The 23,538-nt window shown below is 38.5% G+C and overlaps 1 protein-coding gene across 2 annotated transcripts in view; it reads left to right on the forward strand.

The window, feature by feature from the left end:
• The window catches only part of PPP2CB (protein phosphatase 2 catalytic subunit beta), a 29,435-nt gene extending 11,835 nt beyond the window's left edge, over window positions 1–17,600 (forward strand). Inside the window, exons 1-7 of one of the 2 annotated variants that reach the window (XM_021075811.1) lie at window positions 1,093–1,117; window positions 2,921–3,130; window positions 4,910–5,083; window positions 7,451–7,540; window positions 7,649–7,810; window positions 10,015–10,133; window positions 16,895–17,389. In XM_021075811.1, the coding sequence (XP_020931470.1) occupies window positions 1,109–1,117; window positions 2,921–3,130; window positions 4,910–5,083; window positions 7,451–7,540; window positions 7,649–7,810; window positions 10,015–10,133; window positions 16,895–16,967 (837 nt within the window). In that variant the 5' untranslated portion in view covers window positions 1,093–1,108 and the 3' untranslated portion in view covers window positions 16,968–17,389. Of the gene's footprint in view, window positions 1–1,092; window positions 1,118–2,920; window positions 3,131–4,909; window positions 5,084–7,450; window positions 7,541–7,648; window positions 7,811–10,014; window positions 10,134–16,894 lie in introns of those variants that run through there. The other variant, XM_021075810.1, reaches the window with a different exon arrangement.

Below are 23,538 nucleotides of genomic sequence, written 5' to 3' on the forward strand. Positions count from 1 at the left end.
GCCACCTTATTAGTCTGGTTGGTTTTTGTTTTTTTGTTTGTTTGTTTTGTCTTTTTGCCTTTTCCAGGGCCGTTCCGTTCCTGCGGTATATGGAGATTCCCGAGCTAGGGGTTGAATTGGAGCTGTAGGCACCGGCCTACGCCACAGCCACAGCAATGCGGGATCCAAGCCACGTCTGTAACCTACACCGCAGCTCACGGCAACCCTGGATCCTTAACCCACTGAGCAAGGCCAGGGACCAAACCTTCAACCTCATGGTTCCTAGTCGGATTCATTAACCACTGCCCCACGACGGGAACTCCCTTAGTCTGGTATTTGTTCTAGCAACCTGTACTAAGATAGCTGGGAAATGTAGTCTTTTATCTGGGAACATGGCTATCTTGAATATATTTAAATTATTGAGAAAAAGAGGTGAGTGGATATTGAGGTTAGGCAGTTTCTGCCTCAGATCAGTTTATAGTGATCTTTTTTTTGGTCTATTTGTCTTTTAGGGCCACAGCCACGGCATACAAACGTTCCCAGGCTAGGGGTTTAATCAGCTATAGCCGCCGGCTTACTCCAGAGCCACAGCAATGCTGGATCTGAGCTGTGTCTGCGACCTACACCACAGCTCACAACAACGCCAGATCCTTAACCCACTGAGCTCAAGGCCAGGGATCGAACCTGCATCTTCATGGATGCTAGTTGGGTTCTTTAACTGCTGAGCCACTACGGGAACTCCTCAGATCAGTTTACATTTCATTATCTGTAGACAAGTGTTTTCTGAAGAAAATGTGCATTCCTGCCTGTAGCATTGCTGACACAAAGGGTGATCATAAAGTGGCACCCCTCCTCACTGTACTCCACCACTCCAAGCCATGCGGTTGAGTCAACAAAACCCAGAGGGTTTTCATCATTTCCTCAGATCTCTGGAGAAAGAAAGCTAAGTGGGATCTTTGTCTCCTTCCTTCTTTTGTTAGAGAAATCATAGAAATGGAGAGTGAGCAGTCGGACCTGCCATTGAGGTAGCTGACTGCATCAGGACTGCTCATTGATTAGGGAACATGGTCAGAACCTGAGAGTATTCCCCTCTGAGAACAGGAGAAGCCCCAGCAAACCTCAGAAATGAATGCACTTGGTAAGCACGTTAGAGTTCACTCTCCCTCTTGGAGTAGGTAGAAGCTTTCCATTGAAAGCTCAGCAACACAGAACAGCATGGCAGACAGGTTCCAGCAAGCAAAAAAGGAACGTAGCTTGGAAATAAGATACCAAGAACCCAAAATAAGAAAGCAAACCTCATCCAAGGAACAGGAGAAAATTACTCACATATGCTCAAGTTATAGAACAACACACTGTGACTTAAATAAAAGAAGCTCAAAACAATAGCATGGCACAATGAGATGAATAGAGATTTAGGAAACAAATTGAGGGCAAAATTCATAGTGAAAATTAATGATGAGAGAAATAATTAGACATGACAAAATATAACTGTCTCTAGAAAGGAAGGACTTACTATAATCAGAAGGGATGCAATTGAAACCAAAAAGAACAGACAAACACGATTTTTAAAAAACAAGTAATCGTATCTGAAATAGGAAATTCAACAAATAAAGTAATCCATCTTTGGACAGAAGTCCCCAGAATTTAAGGAATTATGGCATTTATAGATCAGAAGAATTTACTGGGTTTTAGGAGATCTTGATCTTAGGTTTCTGGCCTCAAGAACTGTTAGAAATTTGGCCGCTGTGGTATTTTTGTTATAGCAGCCTGAATAGATTTAATATACTAGTGACTATAAGATTCATAAAAGAAAAAAAATTGTCATTTTATATTTGGAAAATATATTTTCATATATGGAAAATCCAGGAGAATCTATGAACATGTGGAAGTTCCCAGGCTAGGGATTGAATCAGAGCTGCAGCTGGCCAGCCTACACCACAGCTCGAGGCAACGACAGATCCTTAACCTACTGAATGGGACTAGGGATCCAACCCAAGTCCTCATGGATACTAGTTAGGTTCGTTACCACTGAGCCACAGTGGGAACTCAGATTCTGAATTATTAAAGTTTTCAAGTTGCAAGAGTATTATGTGAACAAGTAATTGTTTAAAATCCCAGCATAATATCAGATATAAATTATCTTGAATTACACCCTATAAGCAACAACAAGTAGACATTCTTAGTTATGCAAGTTGATTAACAAATAAAGGAAATCTGAATAAATGGTACAGAGCTTTGTGGGGTTTTTTGGGTTTTTTTTTTTTTTTTAATAGCTGCATCTGTGGCATATGGAAGTCCCTGGGGGCCAGGGACTGAATCTGAGCCACAGGTGCAGCAGTGCTGGATCCTTTAACCTACTGCACCAGGCCAGAGATCAAACCCAAGCTTCTACAGCGACCCAAGCTGCTGCAGTCTGATTTTTAATCCAATGCACCAGAGAGGGAACTCCTGCATAAATGGTGATCAGTATCATATACATCAATGGAAAGGCTGATTAAAGTGCTTTTTGCTCCAAGTGTGTAAATTCAGTGCAGTTTAAGTCAAAATCTGCAGATTTTCAAGGGATTTGACAAGTTAGCTCTTAAAATTCACGTTGTATCAGTCTGTACTGACACTGGTTAGTAGATCAGTAGGTTGTAGATGGAGCTTGGATCCCACATTGCTGTGGCATAAGCCAGCAGCTGTGGCTCTCATTTGACCCCTAGCCAGGGAACTTGCATATGTTGCAGGTGCAGCCCGAAAAAGAAAAAGAAAAAAGAAACTTATAATTTTTTATTTAACCACCCTAGTAGGTATAAAGTGATATCTTCTTTTGGTTTTAGTTTTATGATTTTAAAATGTACATTTCAGGTGGTTTTTCCCTCCAGATTTTCTTTTAATAGACAAGAAACGATGCCTTCAAATCTGTGATACTTTCTAATTGTTCATTTTTTTTAAACAGGCTAAGGAAATTCTAACAAAAGAATCAAATGTGCAAGAGGTTCGTTGTCCAGTTACGGTCTGTGGAGATGTGCATGGTCAATTCCATGATCTTATGGAACTCTTTAGAATCGGTGGAAAATCACCAGACACAAACTATCTATTCATGGGTGACTATGTAGACAGAGGTTATTATTCGGTGGAGACTGTGACTCTTCTTGTGGCATTAAAGGTATGATTAATGAAATTCAGTTTTCCTTTATTTGATCTTTAAGCTGGCAAAAGGCAAGAGTGGTGGCATTGCGTATTATCTGTTCTAGTTTATGATCCACTTATTTTATAGCCTTTAAATTAAGAGTTGATTTTACATCTAGCCATTTATTCCCTTGTATAGAGTCATTTAACAAGGTTTTTTTTAATTCTTGCCTTGAAAAGTTTGTCATTCCTGTGTCTCTCTTTGCTGTCATACAATGCATATCTTTATCACTTCATACTTTAATTAGTGCAATAGTGTGGTAATTAATATTTCTGTCTCCAAGATCTGACCCCTCCAAATCTACCTTGCATGTACTACGGGATTAAATTTCTCTCATTAAACACTTGCATCTTGTTATTTCAATGTTCCCAATGATTCCATGTTCCCTGTAGAGTCAAGCTCACATTCTTTGGCTGGACCTCTACCATCTAGCCTGAATTTGCTGCTAATAGGTGGTAGCATAAACCCCTTGCCTCAAATCAAAGAGTTTCAGTGCTCTTGCCTGTCTCCAAATATTTCCTTCTCTGGCTTCTCCAAAAGATTACTCTGTCTGATTTCTTTCCACTTCTGCCAGGACTCAGCTCAAGTCCTCCTTCTCCCATAAAGCCATTTTAGTTTTACTCCTTCTATTCTAAATGATTGTGAAACTCATTCTCCCATCCTTTATTTATGTTACATAGTGGTGTATTGCCTCGTATTATTTACTTCTCGTACCTCCTAATGAAATTAGTCTCTAACCAGCAGAATTCATGTATTGTATTTGTGCAGACCTGGCACCTAGTTTTGAACACTGAGTTTAGTATTGGACCCATGATGGATGCTTAGTAAAATATTTATGAAGTATGCATTTGCAGCTTTTTGGTTTACAAAATCTGATGCATTTCCATACTTCTTATCAGACACATTCCTAACTAAATAGTATACCATAAAGTATGTCTGTATGTTTTGTTATGAAAAAGAGACTAAATACATTTATAATCTTGCCCAGATTTGTCAGGGCCTGTTTTTGTGTTTTGTTGGCAAATACACTCTTCCTGTGGAAATAAGAGGAAGGGAGAAGTTGGTCTGTAGAGAGTTTGTCTTGGGTCCAGATTTGTGATCTGTGTCCCTTCAACATTAAAACGTCAGTGTTCTGGAAAGACTGACTAGTGGTAGTCTGAGGATGAAAAAGATGTTAGAGACAATCAGATACAATTTTATTATAGTAATATAGGTATCAGTTAATAAGGATTTCAGTGAGGGGAGTGTGAGTACATGATGAAGAATGACTATTAAAAATTATTTTAAAGATTAAAGAGGACCTGGTGGCGAATGAAAAAATTTTTTATTCTGAAAAAGAATTAACATTTAATGAAATAGCATTTAAAGAAAGCCATTTTAAAAAAAAGAAGAAGAAGAAAGAGCCATTTAAAGAAATGGGGTCTGAGGTTAGGAGTTCCCATTGTGGCTCAGTGGTAGCGAGTCCGACTAGCATCCATGAGGACACAAGTTCGATCCCTGGCCTCGCTCAGTGGGTTAAGGATCTGGTGTTGCCATGAGCTGTGGTGTAGGTTGCAGACGCAGCTTAGACCCCTGGTTGCTGTGGTGTGGGCCGGCAGCTGTAGCTCCAATTTGACCACTAGCCTGGGAACCTCCATATGCTATGGGGTGGCCCTAAAAAAACAAAAGAAAAGACAGAAATGGGTCTGAAGATAATGGGCAAAACATAACACTAATAAAAATATGTACCATGGGTTTCTTTTGCTTTTCCTCAAGGTGCGGTATCCAGAACGCATTACAATATTGAGAGGAAACCACGAGAGCCGACAAATTACCCAAGTATATGGCTTTTATGACGAATGTCTGCGGAAGTATGGAAATGCCAATGTTTGGAAATATTTTACAGATCTATTTGATTATCTTCCACTTACAGCTTTAGTAGATGGACAGGTGTGTATGTGAGGGTGGATAAAAGTAGGAAAGGATTTTGATTAGTAATTTGTAGTCTGGGTTTACATGGCATTCTTTCTGCATCTCCTTGGACTTTTCTCTCTCTTTCCCTTAAAGTTTCAGAACAAGGAATTGGGTTAGTTTTATGTACATTGAGACCAGCAAGTTCTTCCTTTCCTCCTTCTCCACCTTCCCATTTTCCTTTCACTTTTCTCCTTTCCATCTGTTTATATATCATGTGTTAAATGAAGATCTCTGACTCTAAGTAGTAGAACAAAACTTAAGTTAGAAATTAAAGAGAGGACTTCCTGTTGTGGCTTTACAAACCTGACTGCTGTCCTGAGGATGCGGGTTCGATCCCAGGCCTTGCTCAGTGGGTTAAGTTGCCGTGAGCTACAGTGTAGGTCCCAGACACAGTTTGGATCCCACATTGCTGTGGCTGTGTCGTAGGCCGGCAGCTGCAGCTCTGATTCAACCTGTAGGCTGGGAACTTCCATATGCCTAAGGTGCGGCCCTTAAAAAGACAGGGGGAGAAGGAGAAATTAAATAGAAAAGGATAAATGAAAATGAAAAATCGACCTCCTTGGGAACTTTCACAACCTGATACTAACACAAAAATCACTTCTAAATGACTGGACCAAAAAGTATGATGTAAACCAAAACTTTTGGATGTAAATAAGGAATGAAATGCGAGGAAATGCATTTATTTATAGATTATTTTGTAGAAAAATAGAAATGTGAAATGAATATTTAAAGAATGAAACAGTTGGAGTTCCTGTTGTGATACAGTGGAAACAAATCCGATTAGTATCCATGAGGATGTAGGTTCAATCCCTGACCTCGCTCAAGGGTTTGGGGATCTGATTTTGCCATGAGCTATGGTGTGGTGTAGGTCACAGATGTGGTTTGAATCCCATTCCTGTGGCTGTGACTTAGGCCAGCAGCTGTAGCTCCAATTTGACTCCTAGCCTGGGAACTTCCATATGCCTTGGGTGCAGCCCTAGAAAGCAAAAGGAAGGAATGAAACAGTAAAATAAACTTAAAAAAAGATAAAAACAAAAATGGATACCAAGAAATGCAGTTGAACAATATGGCCAGAAGCAGTTTCTGAAAGTCTAATAAAGAAATTCAATACCCAAAACTGATGTAGAAAAAGGCCACATAGGAGTTCCCGTCGTGGCGCAGTGGTTAACGAATCCGACTAGGAACCATGAGGTTGCGGGTTTGATCCCTGCGCTTGCTCAGTGGGTTAACGATCCGGTGTTGCCGTGAGCTGTGGTGTAGGTTGCAGACGCGGCTCGGATCCCGCGTTGCTGTGGCTCTGGCGTAGGCCGGTGGCTACAGCTCCGATTCGACCCCTAGCCTGGGAACCTCCATATGCCGCGGGAGCGGCCCAAGAAATAGCAACAACAAAAGACAAAAAAAAAAGAAAAAAAAAAAAGAAAAAGGCCACATAAAACACTAGGATTAAGAAGGTATTGCTGTAAGTTTGGAGGCATTTACATGTCACAGTTAACAGTTACAGCTTTATTCCAGTAAATTTGGGGGGAATAGATGAAATTATTTTATAATAAAATATAATAAATATTATTTATTAATTTATATTAATTATAAATTAATTATATTAATTATTAGGAGTTCCCATTGTGGCTCAGAGGGTTAAGAACCTGACAGTCTCCTGAGGATACAGGTTCAAACCCTGGCTTTGCTCAGTGGGTTAAGGATCTGGCATTGCCACAAGCTTCAGTGTAGGTCACAGATGTGGTTTGGAACTCATGTTGCTGTGACTGTGGCATGAGCCACAGCTGTGGCTCCAATTCAGTCCTTGGCCCAGAAACTTCCATTTGCCACAGGTACAACCATAAAAAGAGGGAGAAAAAAAACTCATCAAAATCAAGAGAAAATTGCCTTCTAAAACTTGTATTATCTCTTAACATAGAATCCATGGAGGAATATATATATTCCCCCCACCCTAGAAGAAAAAAGTATTATTCAGTTTTGTTTTGGGAAGTCCTAGCCAGTGCACTAAGCAATAAAAAGAACTAAAAGGTATAAACATTGAGAAGAAAATATTCTTTGCAAGCAACATGATTATGTACTTAGAAAATTCTAGAAAATTGAACTGTTGGAACCAGTAACAGGAAAGGGGGAAATACACTATAGAAAATACCTAGGATTATAAAGAAAAAAGAAGTATATTTAAATGTTAATAGCTCTCTCTAATAATGTGTTTTTGTATTGTATTTTATAAGTTTATTAAACATTATTTTGTAAAGAAAAGCCACTGGTATTGACATGTAGCCATTATTTTTACTCTATTGTCTTTTAGCATTTAATAAAATAAGTTCATTTTAAATTCATAAACAGATATTCTGCCTCCATGGTGGCCTCTCTCCATCCATAGATACACTGGATCATATAAGAGCCCTGGATCGTTTACAAGAAGTGCCACATGAGGTAAACTTAGTTTTAATAAGAGAGAAATACAACCACATTGTGGTACAGCTAGATTAGTTAAACATGACTACTAATAATTTGTACCACGTACTTCATTTTCTTGGTTAGGGCCCAATGTGTGATCTCTTATGGTCGGATCCGGATGATCGTGGTGGGTGGGGCATCTCACCACGTGGTGCTGGCTACACATTTGGACAAGATATTTCTGAAACATTTAACCATGCCAATGGCCTCACACTGGTTTCTCGTGCTCACCAACTGGTAATGGAGGTATGTCCTTTTCCTATAAGATGATCTCTATTTCAAGTAAACGTATCCATAGTAAGGGTTCATGAATTAAAATGTCGGTAGTTCTGTCGTGGCGCAGCGGGAACAAATCCAACTGGGAACCATGAGGTTGTGGGTTCAATCCCTGGCTTTGCTCAGTGGGTTAAGGATCTGGCATTGCTGTGAGCTGTGGTGTAGGTCGCAGACACAGCTTGGATCCCACGCTGCTGTTGCTGTGGCATAGGCCAGCAGCTGTAGCTCTGATTTGACCCCTAGCCTGAAAACCTCCACGTGACGTGAGTGCAGCCCTAAAATGCAAATAAAATAAAACCAATGCTTTAAAAAAAAGTGAATTAAAATGTCAGAAACATTCCTCCTCATTACCTAAATGAAAGGAGAAAAAATTTTGCTGGTTTAAGCAAATATGAAAGGACTAGTTGGCCAAAGTAAAATTATAATTCACTTTTGAAGTTAATTTAGAATTAGAGGAAAATTGAAAAAATAGTAACAAAACATTTCCTTGTATCCTACACTCAGATTCCACAAAGATAGATATTTTAATATTTGCTTTATCATTCTGTCTCTCCCTTCCTGTTCCTCCTACCCCACATTACTTTTTTTGAACTGTTTGAATGTCAGTTGCAAGGGAGATGCCCCTTTATATTCAAATTTCCATGTGTATTTTGTAAACTAAGGACATCCTCTTGCACAACCACTCTATATAGTTGTCACAGGAAAATTTCATTGCTATGCTACTATTATCTAAATACCTTATTCACATTTTTATTATCTCACTGATGTCCTTTATAGAAAAATTTAATTGTATATGTGGGTGTTTAATCCAGGATCATGTTGTATTCAGTCCCTTTTGATGTGGAAATAATTCCGCAGATCTTAGTTTTGCATAATCTTGACTTTTTGAAGACTACAAGCCATTTTACTTTGTAGAAATGTCTTAATTTGTGCCTTGGCTGATGTATCCTTCTGATCAGGGTGTGCATTTTGAGCGGCATGCCACAGCTCAATGTTGTGTCCTTCTCGTTGTATCATATCAGGTCGTGAGGGCTATCCCACTGCTCGTGGTGTTAACTTGGATCACTTAGTTAAGGTGATGCGTACTAGACTTCTCTACTTCGATGTTACTATTTTTTAAACAGGAAAAGAATTTAAATAGAATATGATCCTTCCAAACCAGCAGGGAGTGCCTTCAAGATGTTAGAGAACACGTCACTAAGCCAATTGAGGCAGGAGGGGGTGGCAGCATGGTAAATCAAGAATATATCTTCATTGGAGTTCCCATTGTGGCGCAGCTGAAACGAATCTGGCTGGTATCCATGAGGATGCCAGTTTGATCCCTGGCCTCACTCAGTGGGTCACCAACCCAGCGTTTCCATGAGATGTGGTGTAGGTTGCAGACTTGGCTTGGATCCTGCATTGCTGTGGCTGTGGTGTAGGCTGGCAGCTGCAGTTCTGATTTGACCCCTAACCTGGGAACCTCCATGTGCCGTGGGTGCAGCCCTAAAAAGCAAAAAAAAAGAAAAAAGCTGTATCTTTGTATGTTAAAGACAAATATAATTATATCAAATAATCATAAGAAATTTGGATGAAAAATTTTACTACCCTGCTTCCTAGGGTTCTCAAATTGGGTAAATAATCAGAATTCACCTGTTATTTGGAATTTTTTTTAAATATGCTACAGACTAGAATTAGATGGAAAATGGTATATCAGTATATCAATTAGATTAAAATATCCAAAATATAGCTAATAATATGAATCAGTAAAGGCTATATAAGGCAAAAGTATGTTTAGAAATAAAAAGAGAGCTTTGCTGATTAAAATTGGTCCAGTTTCCTAGGAGGAGATAATTCTAAATTTCTATTTACATAGTAACAGAGTCAAAATATATAAAACAAAAACTGACACAATTTATGAGGAAAAAACATCATTGTGGGAGAAATTTGAATACACATCCTAGCCCAGATCTCAAGCATAGACTAAGCATAAAAACAGTTACTGAGCTCCATGTAACAGAACCCTCTGCCCAAAGTTGAGTGTTCAGTGCAGATGAACACCATATAAGGTAAGACAGGAGACTATATTTCCAGAGAAAACTTGTAAACAGTTTTGAGTATAGTTTTCTAAGCTTAACCTTTGTCGACACAGTTTATGGTGAAATACTGACAATACACATTTTTAAATGCTGCAGGGATACAACTGGTGTCATGACCGGAACGTTGTTACCATTTTCAGTGCACCCAATTACTGTTATCGTTGTGGGAACCAGGCTGCTATCATGGAATTAGATGACACTTTGAAATATTCCTTGTAAGTAACTTGAAATTTTAATTGTAGTTAATCATTTTTAGAAGGAACATTTTAATGTATTTGTTAAAATTAGAGGTAGGGAATTTCTGCTTGTGGAGTGATGAAGTGAAGTACATGGCAAACAGGAACAGCCATTGGATTGGAGAAGGTTATTTGAAACAGTTATTTCCAGTTTTTGGAAATTGTCCTAAAGGCACACAGCAAATATAGAAACGCTTATGCTAGAAAATCTACTAACTCTCAGTATAACACCAGAGCTTGTGGAATTTAAGCCATAATGTGTTCCCTCCCATTTCTAGATTCCTTGTACAGAAACTGTTCTGCATAGTCATTCTACCCTGGGTGGGTGTGGTCAAGAAGATGGGGTTTCCCTCCTCCCCAGCTCTCAGTCTGAGGCTGTGGTTTCTCCCTCAGCAGGCAGGTGCAAGCATATCTCACCTACCCTAGTCCTAGGTACAGAAGCTCTACTCCCAGTGGGTGTGGGCAGTCAGACTAAGACTCCTTTCCCCTGCCTGGCTCCTAGGGTGGAGCCCCTCTTCCAGGCATGCATGGCAGACACAGAATGTGGTACCCCCAGCTCTTGCCCCAGCACTTGCTCTAGAATAGGGGTTGTCACTTATAAGGGGGCCCCCATACCTGCCTGCAACTCTGGAACGCTGACCTGGAAGTTCTATTCAGAGGGGAACACAGAACAAAAAGTTCCTTACCCCTGCTTGAGGGAACTGACCTTACTCAGAATAGAGGGTCAGGAATTGCAAACCTAAGTATTTTGTTTAAGACAGTGGGTATTATGGTAGAGACCAATGAAGAAAGCTCTCATAGCTACCAAAATACTAGTAGTAACAAGCTAAAGAGCAGAGCAAGGAAACATTTAACAGATAAAACCAGAGAAAGAGATAACTGAGAAGAGCTTTCCTGGGATCATCACAGTCAGCACTGGGAGACAAGCACATATATTAGGCTGTAGCCACATAGGAGCAATCAGAATAGTGTTTAGGGCATTCTTGAAAACATTTCAAGCCACACATAAATTGTACTGGGTTGGCTGGTTTACCCCCCAAATCCATGTCCAGCCAGGACCTCATAATGTGATATTATTTGGAAGTAGAGTCTTTGCAGGTATTATTAGCTAAGATAAGGTCATCCAGGATTAGGGTGAGCCCTAGATTCAATCTAATGGTTTCCTTAGAAGAAACACAAAATGCCAATGATCCGAAAGAAAAAATCTTGAAAACAATAAGAAAAATAACTTACAAAAGGGAATCTTAGCATAATCAGCTGACATCTCAGAAAGGCACTAAAACATACTGCTGAAAATAAAAAACTTGGAGTTCCCATTGTGGCTCAGCAGTTAACGAACTGGACTAGCATCCATGAGGACATGGGTTCAATCCCTGACCTCGCTCAGTGAGTTAAGGATCCAGTGTTGCTATGAGCTATGGTTTAGGTCGCAGACATGGCTCAGATGCATTTTTGTGACTGTGGTGTAGGCCTATGGCTACAGCTCCAATTGGACCCCTAGCCTGGGAACCTCCATATGCTGCTAGTGCGGCCCTAAAAAAAAATAAAAATAAAAAACTCAACCAAAGTCATATCCAGCACAACTTCAAAAATGAATTCAAAAGAAAGACATACCCAGCTAAACAAAAATTGAAAGAATTCAGTGCTAGCAGACCTGCCATACAAGAAATACTAGAGGGAGTACTACAGACTGAAAGCCAGTGACACCAGAAAGTAAATCGTTTATGCACATAAGATAGTAATTGTAAAAGACAGTGGAATTGCACCTTCTTAACTGATTTAAAAACCAGTTGCTTGACACATTATGGATCTATTTGTAGTATAATTGGTCTTGTAAGAAATGTAGTCTATAAAAATGTAGTCATAGATTTGACAGTAACAGCACAAAGAAGGTGGGTGGCAATAAAGCTGTACTAAAGTAAGGAAGTGACACCAGATGGTAATTTGAATTAAAGGAAGAATATGAAGAAAACAAAAGTAAGAAGGTTAGCATAACAAAACCTATAGGTAAGCCCTCATTTCTTTCTTTTCTCAGCTTTAAGGTCAGAAGAGTATATAAAATAGTAATTATAATGTATTTTTGAGTTTGTAACTTATGTATATGTATAAAATCAATAGCAAAAAGGGAATGGAAATGGAAAGGAGCTATAAATTATCTAGGAGTAAATAATCTTTTAATTCACTAGAATTTATAAACCTAAAGTAGAATCTCAAAAGCTGTGTATCGTACATTCTAGAGCAACCACTAATAAAGTAACTTTAAACCTACTGAACGAATTTAAATAGCATGTTAGAAAACAACATTTTATTCAGAAATCAGTTGCATTTCTATATACTAACAAGGAAATACTAGAAAAGGACTATTGAAAAATATTTTTTTTAAATTGTACCCAAAAAAGTTAAATACCTAGGAATAAACATCACCAAGGAGGTGAAAGACTTATGTGCTGAGAACTATAAAACATTAATCAAGAAAATTAAAGAGGATTCAAAGAAATGGAAACATATACCATGCTCCCAGGTTGGGAGAATTAATAATGTTAAAATGGCTGTACTACCCAAAGCAATCTACAGGTTCAGTGCAACCCATGACATTTTTCACAGAACTAGAACAAACAGTCCAAAAATGTATATGGAGCCATTAATGACCCAGAATTGCCAAAGCAATGCTGAGGGGGGAAAAAAAAGCAAGCAGGAGGCATAACTCTCTGAACTTCATACAATATTACAAAGCTACAGTAATCGAGACAGTGTGGTACTGGTACCAAAACAGACATACAGAACAATGGAACAGAATAGAAAACCCAATGGAACAGAATAGAAAACCCAGTAATAAACCCAGACACCTATGGTCAATTGATCTTCAACAAATGAGGCAAGAATAAAAATGGGAAAAAGTCTCTTCAGCGAGTGGTGTTGGGAAAACTGGACAGCTGCATGTAAATCAGTGAAACTAGAACACACCCCCTCACCATGTGCAAAAGTAAACTCAAAATGACTTAAAGACTTGGACATAAGATACCATAAAACAACTTAGAAGAGAACACAGGCGAAATGTTCTCTGACATCAACCCTCCAAATGTTTTCTTAGGTCAGTCGCCCAAGGCAATAGAAATGAAAACAAAAATAAACCAATGGGACCTAATCAAACTCATAAGCTTTTGCACAGCAAAGGAAATCATTAAAAAAAAAAAAAAAAAAAAAAAATGGAGTTCCCGTTGTGGCGCAGTGGTTAACGAATCCGACTAGGAACCATGAGGTTGCGGGTTCGGTCCCTGCCCTTGCTCAGTGGGTTAACGATCTGGCGTTGCCGTGAGCTGTGGTGTAGGTTGCAGACGCGGCTCGGATCCCGCGTTGCTGTGGCTCTGGCGTAGGCTGGTGGCTACAGCTCCGATTCAACCCCTAGCCTGGGAACCTCCATATGCCGCGGGAGCGGCCCAAGAAATAGCAACAACAACAACAACAAAAAGACAAAAGACAAAAAAAAAAAAAAAATACATGAAAAGACAAAACAAGCCAATTGAAAAATGGGCAGAAAATCCAAATAGACATTTCTCCAAAGAAGATAGATGGACAGCCAATAGGCACGTGAAAAAAAAGTCCACAAATAACGAATGCTGGAGAGGGTGTGGAGAAAAGGGAACCCTCCTACACTGTTGGCGGAAATGTAAATTGGTGTAACCATTATGGAAAACAGTATGGAGGTTCTTCAGAAAGCTAAATATAGAAAGAACTTCCACATGACCCAGCAGTCCCACTCCTGGGCATATATCTGGGCAAAACTTTCATTCAAAAAGATACACGCACCCTTACATTCATTGCAGCACTGTTCACAATAGGGAAGACATGGAAACAATCTAAATGTCCCTTGACAGATGAATGGATTAAGACATGCATATACGCAATGGAATACTACTCAGCCAAAGAAAAGAACAAAATAATGCTATTTGCAGCAACATGGATGCAGTTCAAGATTCTCATACTAAGTGAAGTAAGTCAGAAAGAGACAAATACCATATGATATCACTTAGATGTGGAATCTAAAATATGGCACAAATGAACCTTTCTACAGAACAGAAACAGACTCAAGATATAGAGAATAGACTTGTGGTTGCCAGGGGGGAGCATTTAGAATGGTTAAGCAATGAGATCCTCCTGTACAGCACAGGGAACTATGTCCAATCACCTGTGACAGAACGTGATAGATGATAATATGACAAAAGGAATGTATATTTTTGTATAATCAGGTCACTTTGCTGTACAGCAGAAATTAATAGAACATTGTAAATCAAGTATAAAAATTTTTAAGAAAGAGAAAGTAACATTTTACTTAAAAAGCAGTTAAAGCAGGAACCAAGAAACAAAGGCATGTTTTTTAAAAAGGAAAAGAAAATGGCAGGAATAAACCCATTCATATCAATAACACTAAAGAGTCATCTAAGCAATGCAATTAAGAGGCAGAGTTTATCAAGTTGATTTTTTTTTAAAGATCTATATAATGTCTATAGGGAACATAATTTAGATTCAAAAACACAAATAGATTGGAGTTCCTTTTGTGGCTCAGAGGAAACGAATCTGAATAGCATTCATGAGGATGAAGGTTTGATCCCTGGCCTTGCTCAGTGGGGTAAGGATCCACGAGCTGTGGTGTAGGTTGCAGACATGGCTCAGATCTGGCATTGCTGTGAGTGTGGCGTAGGCTAGCAGCTACAGCTCGATTTGACCCCTAGCCTGGGAACCTCCATATGCTGCTGGTGCAGCCCTAAAAAATAAATTAAAAATAAATTGAAATGGTGAAAAAAGATATACCACGCAAATAAACAGTAACCATAGAAGTGCTGCACTGTATATATTAATATCAGACCAAGTAGATTTCAAAACAAAAATTATCATTAGACATAAAAAAGGACATTTCAGAGTGATAAAAAGTCAGACTAGGGAGTACAGTGTTTAAGGCATTACCCTGCTGTGGCCTCCTTTGCCTGGCAAAGCAGTGAAAGCTATCTTTTACTCCTTGACACACACCCCCCAAAAAATGGACAGCTAGGCAGATATCACAAATACATACACTTAACAGTGGAGCCCTAGAATGTATGGAGCAAGAGTGAACAGAAGTGAAGGGAGTAATAGAGAATTCAGCAATAATATTTGTGAGACTTCATTAAGCCATTTGCAGTAATAGAACTAGGCAGAAGATCAGCAAGGAGATAGAAGACTTGAGAAACACTCTGATGTCTGCAGAACACTCTACCCAGCAGCAGCGGAACATGGCTACTCAGACACACACGGAACATCCAAGAGACTGTATGCCAGTTTACCAACCAAGCTTCAGATTAGAGTCATACAGAGTATGTTCTTCAGACACAGTGAGATGAAATTAGAAATCAATAACAAGAAAAACTGAGACATGTATAAATATTTGGAAATTAACATGCTCCTAAATAATCTGCAGGGCAGTGGGGGAGGTGTCAAGAAATCACAAGGGAAGCAAGAAAATATTTGAGTGGAAATGAAACACAGTGTATTAAAACTTATGGGATACAGGAAAGCAATGTTTGCAGGGAAATTTATAACTGTATTGAAAAAATAGAATTAGAAATTGACAGTCTGCAACCCAGAAGAGGGTTCGCACCATCACTCACCCATCCATGTTGGCACCTTCATGTCTGACTTCCAGCTTCAGAACTGTGAGAGACTGGAGTTCCCATCATGGCTCAGTGGTTAACAAATCCGACTAGGTTGTCAACCACTATGAGGTTCGATCCCAGGCCTCACTCAGTGGGTTAGGGATCCGGCGTTGCCATGAACTATGGTGCAGGTCACAGACTCAGCTCGTATCCAGCATCGCTATAGGCCAGCAACTACAGCTCCGATTAGACCTCTAGCCTGGGAACCTCCATATGCTGCGGGTGTGGCCCTACAAAAAAGAAAACTACAAACTAATACTCTATCCATATAGATGCAAAAATCTGCAGTAAAATATTAATAAACTGAACCTAGCAGTACTAAAAAGGATTATGCACTATGACCAAGGGGGATATATCCTAGGAATGAAGAGTTGGTTCAAAATATGAAAATTACTCTAATAAACTATGGTAATGAAGGACAAAAACCATCTGATCATCTCAGTACAGCCAGAAGAGGCATTTGTCAAAATCCAGCACCCTTCACAATAAAAATACAATTGAACCTTCAACAACACAGCTTTGAATTGAGTGGGCTCACTCATACATGGATTTTTTTTTTTTTTTTTTAAGTACTTTAAATACTGCAGCACCACAGGATCCTTGAAACCACAAGTAGGGAGGAACTGTATACAGAGGTCTGGCTATAAGTTGTACTCAGATTTTCAACTGCAGAAGGTCAGGACCCCAGCATTGTTCAAGGGTTAACTGTAGTCAGCTGATCAAAAGGAACTCGCTCATCCTAATAAAGATCATCTACAAATCCTCACAGCTAATTACGTCTTTCTTAATAGTGAAGGACTCAATACTCTCCCCTAAAATCTAGAACAAGCGCATCTGTTCCCATTACTTCTATTCACCTGGTAGTAATACTACAGACCATTTAGTCCATGAACCAGACGTGTTATCTGACCTGGTCTCCACTGTAGTCATAACGCTGAAGAGGTAGAAGACAGGACTGCTCTTTCTACTTCAGTGGCCTGTTCTCTGTTGATTTGTTTGCGTGCAAAGTCAAATCTTTTCATTATCTGCTTTCTTTTTTTTTGCCATTTATAGCCTTCAATTTGACCCAGCACCTCGTCGTGGAGAGCCTCATGTGACCCGGCGCACCCCAGACTACTTCCTGTAAATTCTTCCTGGGAAAACCTACCTTTATATGTGGAAGTATACCTGGCTTTTTAAAATATATATATTTCAAAACAAAACAAAAAGCAACAGTAATCTATGTGTTTCTGTAGCACATTGGGATCTGTCTTGGCATTAAACCATATCATGGACCAAAATGTGCCATACTAATCTAATGATGAGCATTTAGCACAATATGAGACTAAATTTTTAGTACAACACTATGTTCTAGATTCGTCGGTCTTAACAGTTTGCCTGCTGTATATGTAGTAACCATTTTTCTTGGGACTGCTCAAACAAAAAAGGTAACTAATTCCATCTCCTTTTGCACTTACTTGGAAATTTTAGTTAGAGCGTTTAACTGGCATGGATTAATAGAGTTGGGTTTTTATTTTTAAGAAAAATTCACAAGCTATCTTCCACTTAATTCATTACCCTTTATTTTATCGAAATGTGTAATTAACTGAAAAAAGGATTCTTCTTGGGAGTACGTTGTCATAACATATAGAGATTTCCCTTCATTTAAACTAAATTACTGTTTTATGTTGATCTGCATATTTCTGTATATTTGTCATGACAGTGCTTGCATTCTATTTGGTGTATTGAGCAAATAAACTTTCCACTTTAAACAAAAATACATTGATTTACTGTGGTGCACTAAGTTTTACTAAGTTTTGAAATTTCATATAAAAACCTCTTTATCTGTAATAAATAGTTGTGTTGAGGTATTTTAAATATAGTGTTCTTTTAAAGGACTTAATTTCAGAAGAAGAAAAATTTTAATAGTACCTATAATAACTTTTAGGCTATAAAAGACATTTTAATTTCTAAACATCGTTTCATTAGGTAATTTGTATTAATGTAGTCACATTTTAAACTATGGATTATATGCTGAAATGCAAGACATCCTATAGCTGAGTAGACTCTTAGAAACCAAAATGTTGTTTTCTCTCTAACTTTTGATCTAAAAATGAGAATAATTAATCTCCAGAGGAAGGTTTAATAAAAGTACTACTATTAAATTATCATGCTAAGTGAAGTCAGACAAATATGATATCACTTATATGTGGAATCTGATTTTTTAAATGATTTTTAAAAACTTATTTATAAAACAAAAAAACTCAGATTTCAAAATAAAAATCAAACTCTCGGTTACCATAGGGGAAACCATGGGGGCGGGGGTGGAGATAAATTGGGAGAATGGGTATAACATAGACACACAGTGTATATAAAATAGATAATTAACAAGAACCTACTGGACAGTGCAAGGAAATCTACTCAGTAGTCTGTAATAACCTATATGGGGGAAAAGGAATAGATAAATGTGTAACTGAATCATTTTGTGTAAACCTGAAACTAATACAACATTGTAAGTCACCTATACCCCAATACAATTTTTTTAAAGTAGTACTATTCAAATGTATAACATAAATTCCAATTAGTAGAAGGGAAAATACAGAGTCATTGTGGGGAATGGGGATGGAAGACACAGAGAAAAACTAAATTTTTAAATCTGTAAGAAAATGAGGTGGTAAGAATAGATATAAATATCTCAAAATTATAATCAGTGTGGAGTTCCCATCATGGCACAGTGGAAATGCATCTGACTAGGAACCATGAAGTTGTGGGTTCGATCCCTGGCCTCACTCAGTGGGTTGAGGATCTGGCGTTACCGTGAGCTGTGATGTAGGTTGCAGACTCAGCTTGGATCGCCTGTGGCTGTGGCTGTAGTGTAGGCCGGCAGCTACAACTCCAATTCGACCCTAACCTGGGAACCTCCACAAGTGCTGTTCATGTAGCCCTAAAAAGCCGCCCCCAAAAAAATTATAATCAGTGTAAATGAACTGTATTCTCTAGTTAAAAGATCTCAAATTTGATTTAAAGAAAAAAATCCAGCTACATAACATTACAAGACACAACAAAAAGCAAAGCGACTTGGATAGAGTGGAAATAAAAGGATAGGATAGACCAAAAAAATATACTAAACAAGGGAAATCTGGAATAGATATATAAATATTACATGGACATTGAGACAAAGTTTAAGAACATAGGTTAAGTATAAATAGAATTAACTCACAATTCTAAACCTGTCATGCATATACCAAAATAGCCTCAGTAAGTTAAAAACAAAAATCCTTAGAAATGCAGACAAGTTGACACAGTGGCAGATTACAACTTCTCTTGTTATAAAGTAAAACAGAAAAATATATAGAAGATTTAAACAGCACAGTATATTTGAATAAAATTGATATAATAAACATATACACCTCTGTGTCCCAACAAAGAATACATAGTCATGTCAATTTTATATGAGACATTTATAAAAATTGGCTATTAGGCAATATGGCATGTCTCCAAAACTTACAAAAAAATTGGTACATAACACCAATTTCTCTGATTATGATACAATTAACTTAGAGGATAATCACCAAAATTTATTAAAATATATAGGAGTTCCCAATGTGGCACAATGGGATCAGCAGCATCTCTGCAGTGCCAGAATGCAGGTTCGATCCTGGCCTGACACGGCGGGGGGGGGGGGGTGGGGTTAAAAGATGTGGCATTGCCAAAGCTGTGGCTTAAATTGCCAATTGTGGCTCAGATCTAATTCCTGGCCTGAGAACTCCAAATGCTGTGGGGCGTCCAAAAAGAAGAAAAATATATTTTAAAGCTTAAATAATAACTCAAGGGTCAAAAATGAAGGAAAGGAAATCTAAAAACTTGGAGAAACTGGTTATGAAAATACATATAATATGTGGACAAACTATCCAGAAATAGCCAAAACAATTCTAAAAAATAATGAAAAGTACCTTCATGTCCCTATGTCAAAACTTTAACTATAAAAGTACAGTTTTCAAGACAGTGTAGAATTCCCTACGTGGCTCAGGGGTAACGAACCTGACTAGTATCCATGAGGACACAAGTTCGATCCCTGGCCTCACTCGGTGAGTTAAGGATCAGGCGTTGCCGTCAGCTGTGCTGTAGGTTGCAGACGTGGCTCAGATCTGGCATTGCTGTGGCTGGCAGCTGTAGACCCAATTTGACCCCTAGCCTGGGAACTTCCATGTGACACAGATGTGACCCTAAAAAGACAAAAAAAACGGTGTGGTATGGGAATTGAGGATAGACATAGAGATCAACAAAATTGAGAGTCCAGAAATCTTTGCATTTGTAGTCAAATATTTTTCAAAAAAAAATTAGCAAGGCAATTCACTTAGGAAAGGAAGAATTGTTATGTTCAGCGTATGGTATTAGGAAAATTGTATATCCACATGCAAAAGGATCAGCTTAGATGCTTACCTCTCATCATACACATTTCTCTAGAAAGTGGATCAAACAAACTTTAACAAGAACTCTTTTACCACTCAATAAGACAACCCAGTCAGAACCTGGGCAGAAGATGTGAACAGACATTTCATCAAAGACAAGCAAATAGCTAAGAGTACATGAAAAGATCAACATTAGTCATTAGGAAAATGTAAATTAAAACCACAATTGAGATCATTTCACACCCATCAAAAAAGGTATAATAAGTAAGCTCTCCTTACTTATGAACAAATGTTGGTCAGAGTAGAGAATCTGGAGACCTCACACATTGCTACTGATAAATGTAAAATAGTGCAGCCACTTTGGGAAAGGCAGCTTTTTAAATGTAAATTAACTTATGGAGTTCCCTTCATGGCTCAGCGGTTAACAAACCCGACTAGGATTCAGGAGGATTCAGGTTTGAATCCTGGCCTCGCTCAGTGAGTTAAGGATCTGGCGTTGCCATGAGCTGTTTGTGTAGGTCACAGACACGGCTTGGATCTGGCATTGCTGTGGCTGTGGTATAGGCTGGCAGCTGCATCTCTGACTTGACCCCTAGCCTGGGAACTCCCATATGCCATGAGTGCAGCCCTAAAAAGCAAAAAAAAAAAAAAAAAAAAAAAAAAAAAGTAAATTAAGTCATGACCCAGCAATTGCACTCCTACGTATCTACCCAAAAAAAATTAAAACACATGTTCACACAAAGACATTCATGCAGATGTTCATAGCAACATCAATTATAATAGCCAAAAGCTGGAAACATCCTAAATGTCCATTAACTGTTGAATAGATAGGCGAAAATGTTACACAATGGTAAACTACCACTAATAAAAAAGAGTGAACTCAGGAGTTCCTGTTGTGGCGCAGTGGAAATGAATATGACTAGGAACCATGAGGTTGGAGGTTCGATCCCTGGCCTTGGTCAGTGGGTTAAGGATCCGGCATGGCTGTGAGCTGTGGTGTAGGTTGCAGATGGGGCTTGGATCTGGCATTGCTGTGGCTGTGGCGTAGGCTGGCAGCTGCAGCTCTGATTCAACCCCGAGCCTGGGAATGTCCATATGCCACAGGTTTGGCCCTAAAAAGATTTTTAAAAACATAGTAGTAAAAGAAGCCAGACATGAAAAAGTACACATATGATTCCACTTCTATGAGATGTCCAGAATAAGGCAAATATATGGAGAAAGAAGTAGATGAGTGGTTGCCAGGGACTGGCAAGTAGGATGGGAATTAACTGTAAACAGGCATGAAGGTTCTGGTTAGAATAATGAAAATGTTCTAAAACTGGTTTATGGTCATGACTGCTCCTTTTTTTTGGTAAATTTACCAAATAGCTTTTAATTGTACCCTTGAAATGGGGAAGTTTCATAAGTAAAGTATACTTAATGAAGCTGTTTACAGAAACAAAACTTGCACAATGCAACCAAACCAGGATTTACAGGGAGGTTTATTTTTTTATTTTATTTTTTTGTCTTTTTGCCTTTTCTAGGGCCGCACCCGTGGCATATGGAAGTTCCCAGGCTAGGGGTCTAATCAGAGCTGTAGCCACCAGCCTACGCCAGAGCCACAGCAACACGGGATCCGAGCCTCGTCTGCAACCTACACCGCAGCTCATGGCAACGCCGGATCCTTAACCCACTGAGCAAGGCCAGGGATAGAACCCGCAACCTCATGGTTCCTAGTCGGATTCATTAACCACTGATCCACAATGAGAACTCCTACAGGGAAGTTTATAACTAAATGTTTTTACTGTAATAGAGGAAAAGCTGAAAATTAATGAGTTAAGTCTTCACTGTCCATAAAAGTTAAAAGAGCAAATATCAAAAGAAATGATTCAAAAGAAAAGATCAACAGAACCAAAGTCAGTACTTGAAAAGATTAATAAAATGAACAAAAACATTCAAGAGGCACAAACAAAAACATGAATTTGCAAAATGAAGTGATCAAAAAGTTTAGAGGGTACTATGCATGATTATTTGTCAATAAATTTGAAAACGGGAGTTCCCTTTGTGGCTCAGCGGTTAACGATCCCATCTAGGATCCATGAGCATGCAGGATCAATCTCTGACCTCACTCAGTGGGTTAAGGATCTAGCGTTGCTGTGGCTATGGCATAGGCTGGCAGGTACAGATCCAATTTTACCCCTAGCCTGGGAACCTCCATATGTTGTGGGTGCAGCCCTAAAAAAAGAAAAAAAAAATCAAAAACAGAAATAATGAGCAAATTGCTGGAGTATTTTGACCTTATCAAACAGACTCATGCAATCTAAATACTACTGTTACCATTAAAGAAACAATCACTCATTTAAATCTTTATAAGGTACCAAATGTTCACACTAGTGTTATTATTCACAGTAGCCAAAAGGTGAACACAACCCAAATGTCCATCAACCCACAAATGGATAAATAAAATATGCTATATACATACAATGGAATATTATACAACCTTAAAAAGGACAGAAATTCTGATACATGGATGACTCTTAAAAACATGCTAAGTGCCACAAACCAGACACAAAAAGGAAAATATTCTTTGATTCCACTTATATGAGGTACTTAGAATAGACAAATTCATAGATACAGAAAGTCGAATAGAGATTACCAGGGGTTTGGGGAAGGAGGGAATGAGCAGTTACTATTAAATGGGTACTGTTGTTTGGGATGACGAAAAAGTTCTGGAAATAGACAGTGATGATGGTTGCACACCATTGTGAATGTACTGAATGCCACTGAATTGCACACTTTACAATAGTTAAAACGGCAAATTTTATTATATCTATTTTACCACAATAAGAAAAAATCTTAGAATCAGCTTGTAGAGTCACACACACAGTGCGGGAAAAGCCTGTTAGGATTTTGACCAGGATTGTAACTATCACTATGGGGAGGATAGATGTTTTCGCACTGAGTCTTCCAGTCCATGGAGATGGCATATACCTCCTTTAAGTCTGCCTTAATTTCTCTCAACATCGTATTTTATTATTTGGTGTATAATAATATGCAGTATATAAATCTTTCCATCTAATCATATCTGACTTTGCTGTTGTAAAACACACATTTCTACTTTAATTTCTAATTGTTGACTGATGATAAAACAAAAGTGATGTTTCAAGTATCATGCTTGTATCCAGTATGCATTCTAAAGGCACAGTTCCTACACTTCGCTGAAATTACTTTGGATTTTTTTTATAAATCATGTTGTCTGTGATTACAAAGCTTTTTTTCTTTCTAATCTTCATGATTTTTCTTACACCTTCCATATCATCTTAGCTA

The sequence above is a fragment of the Sus scrofa genome, chromosome 15, assembly GCF_000003025.6.
Source record: "Sus scrofa isolate TJ Tabasco breed Duroc chromosome 15, Sscrofa11.1, whole genome shotgun sequence".
Lineage (NCBI taxonomy): Eukaryota > Metazoa > Chordata > Mammalia > Artiodactyla > Suidae > Sus > Sus scrofa.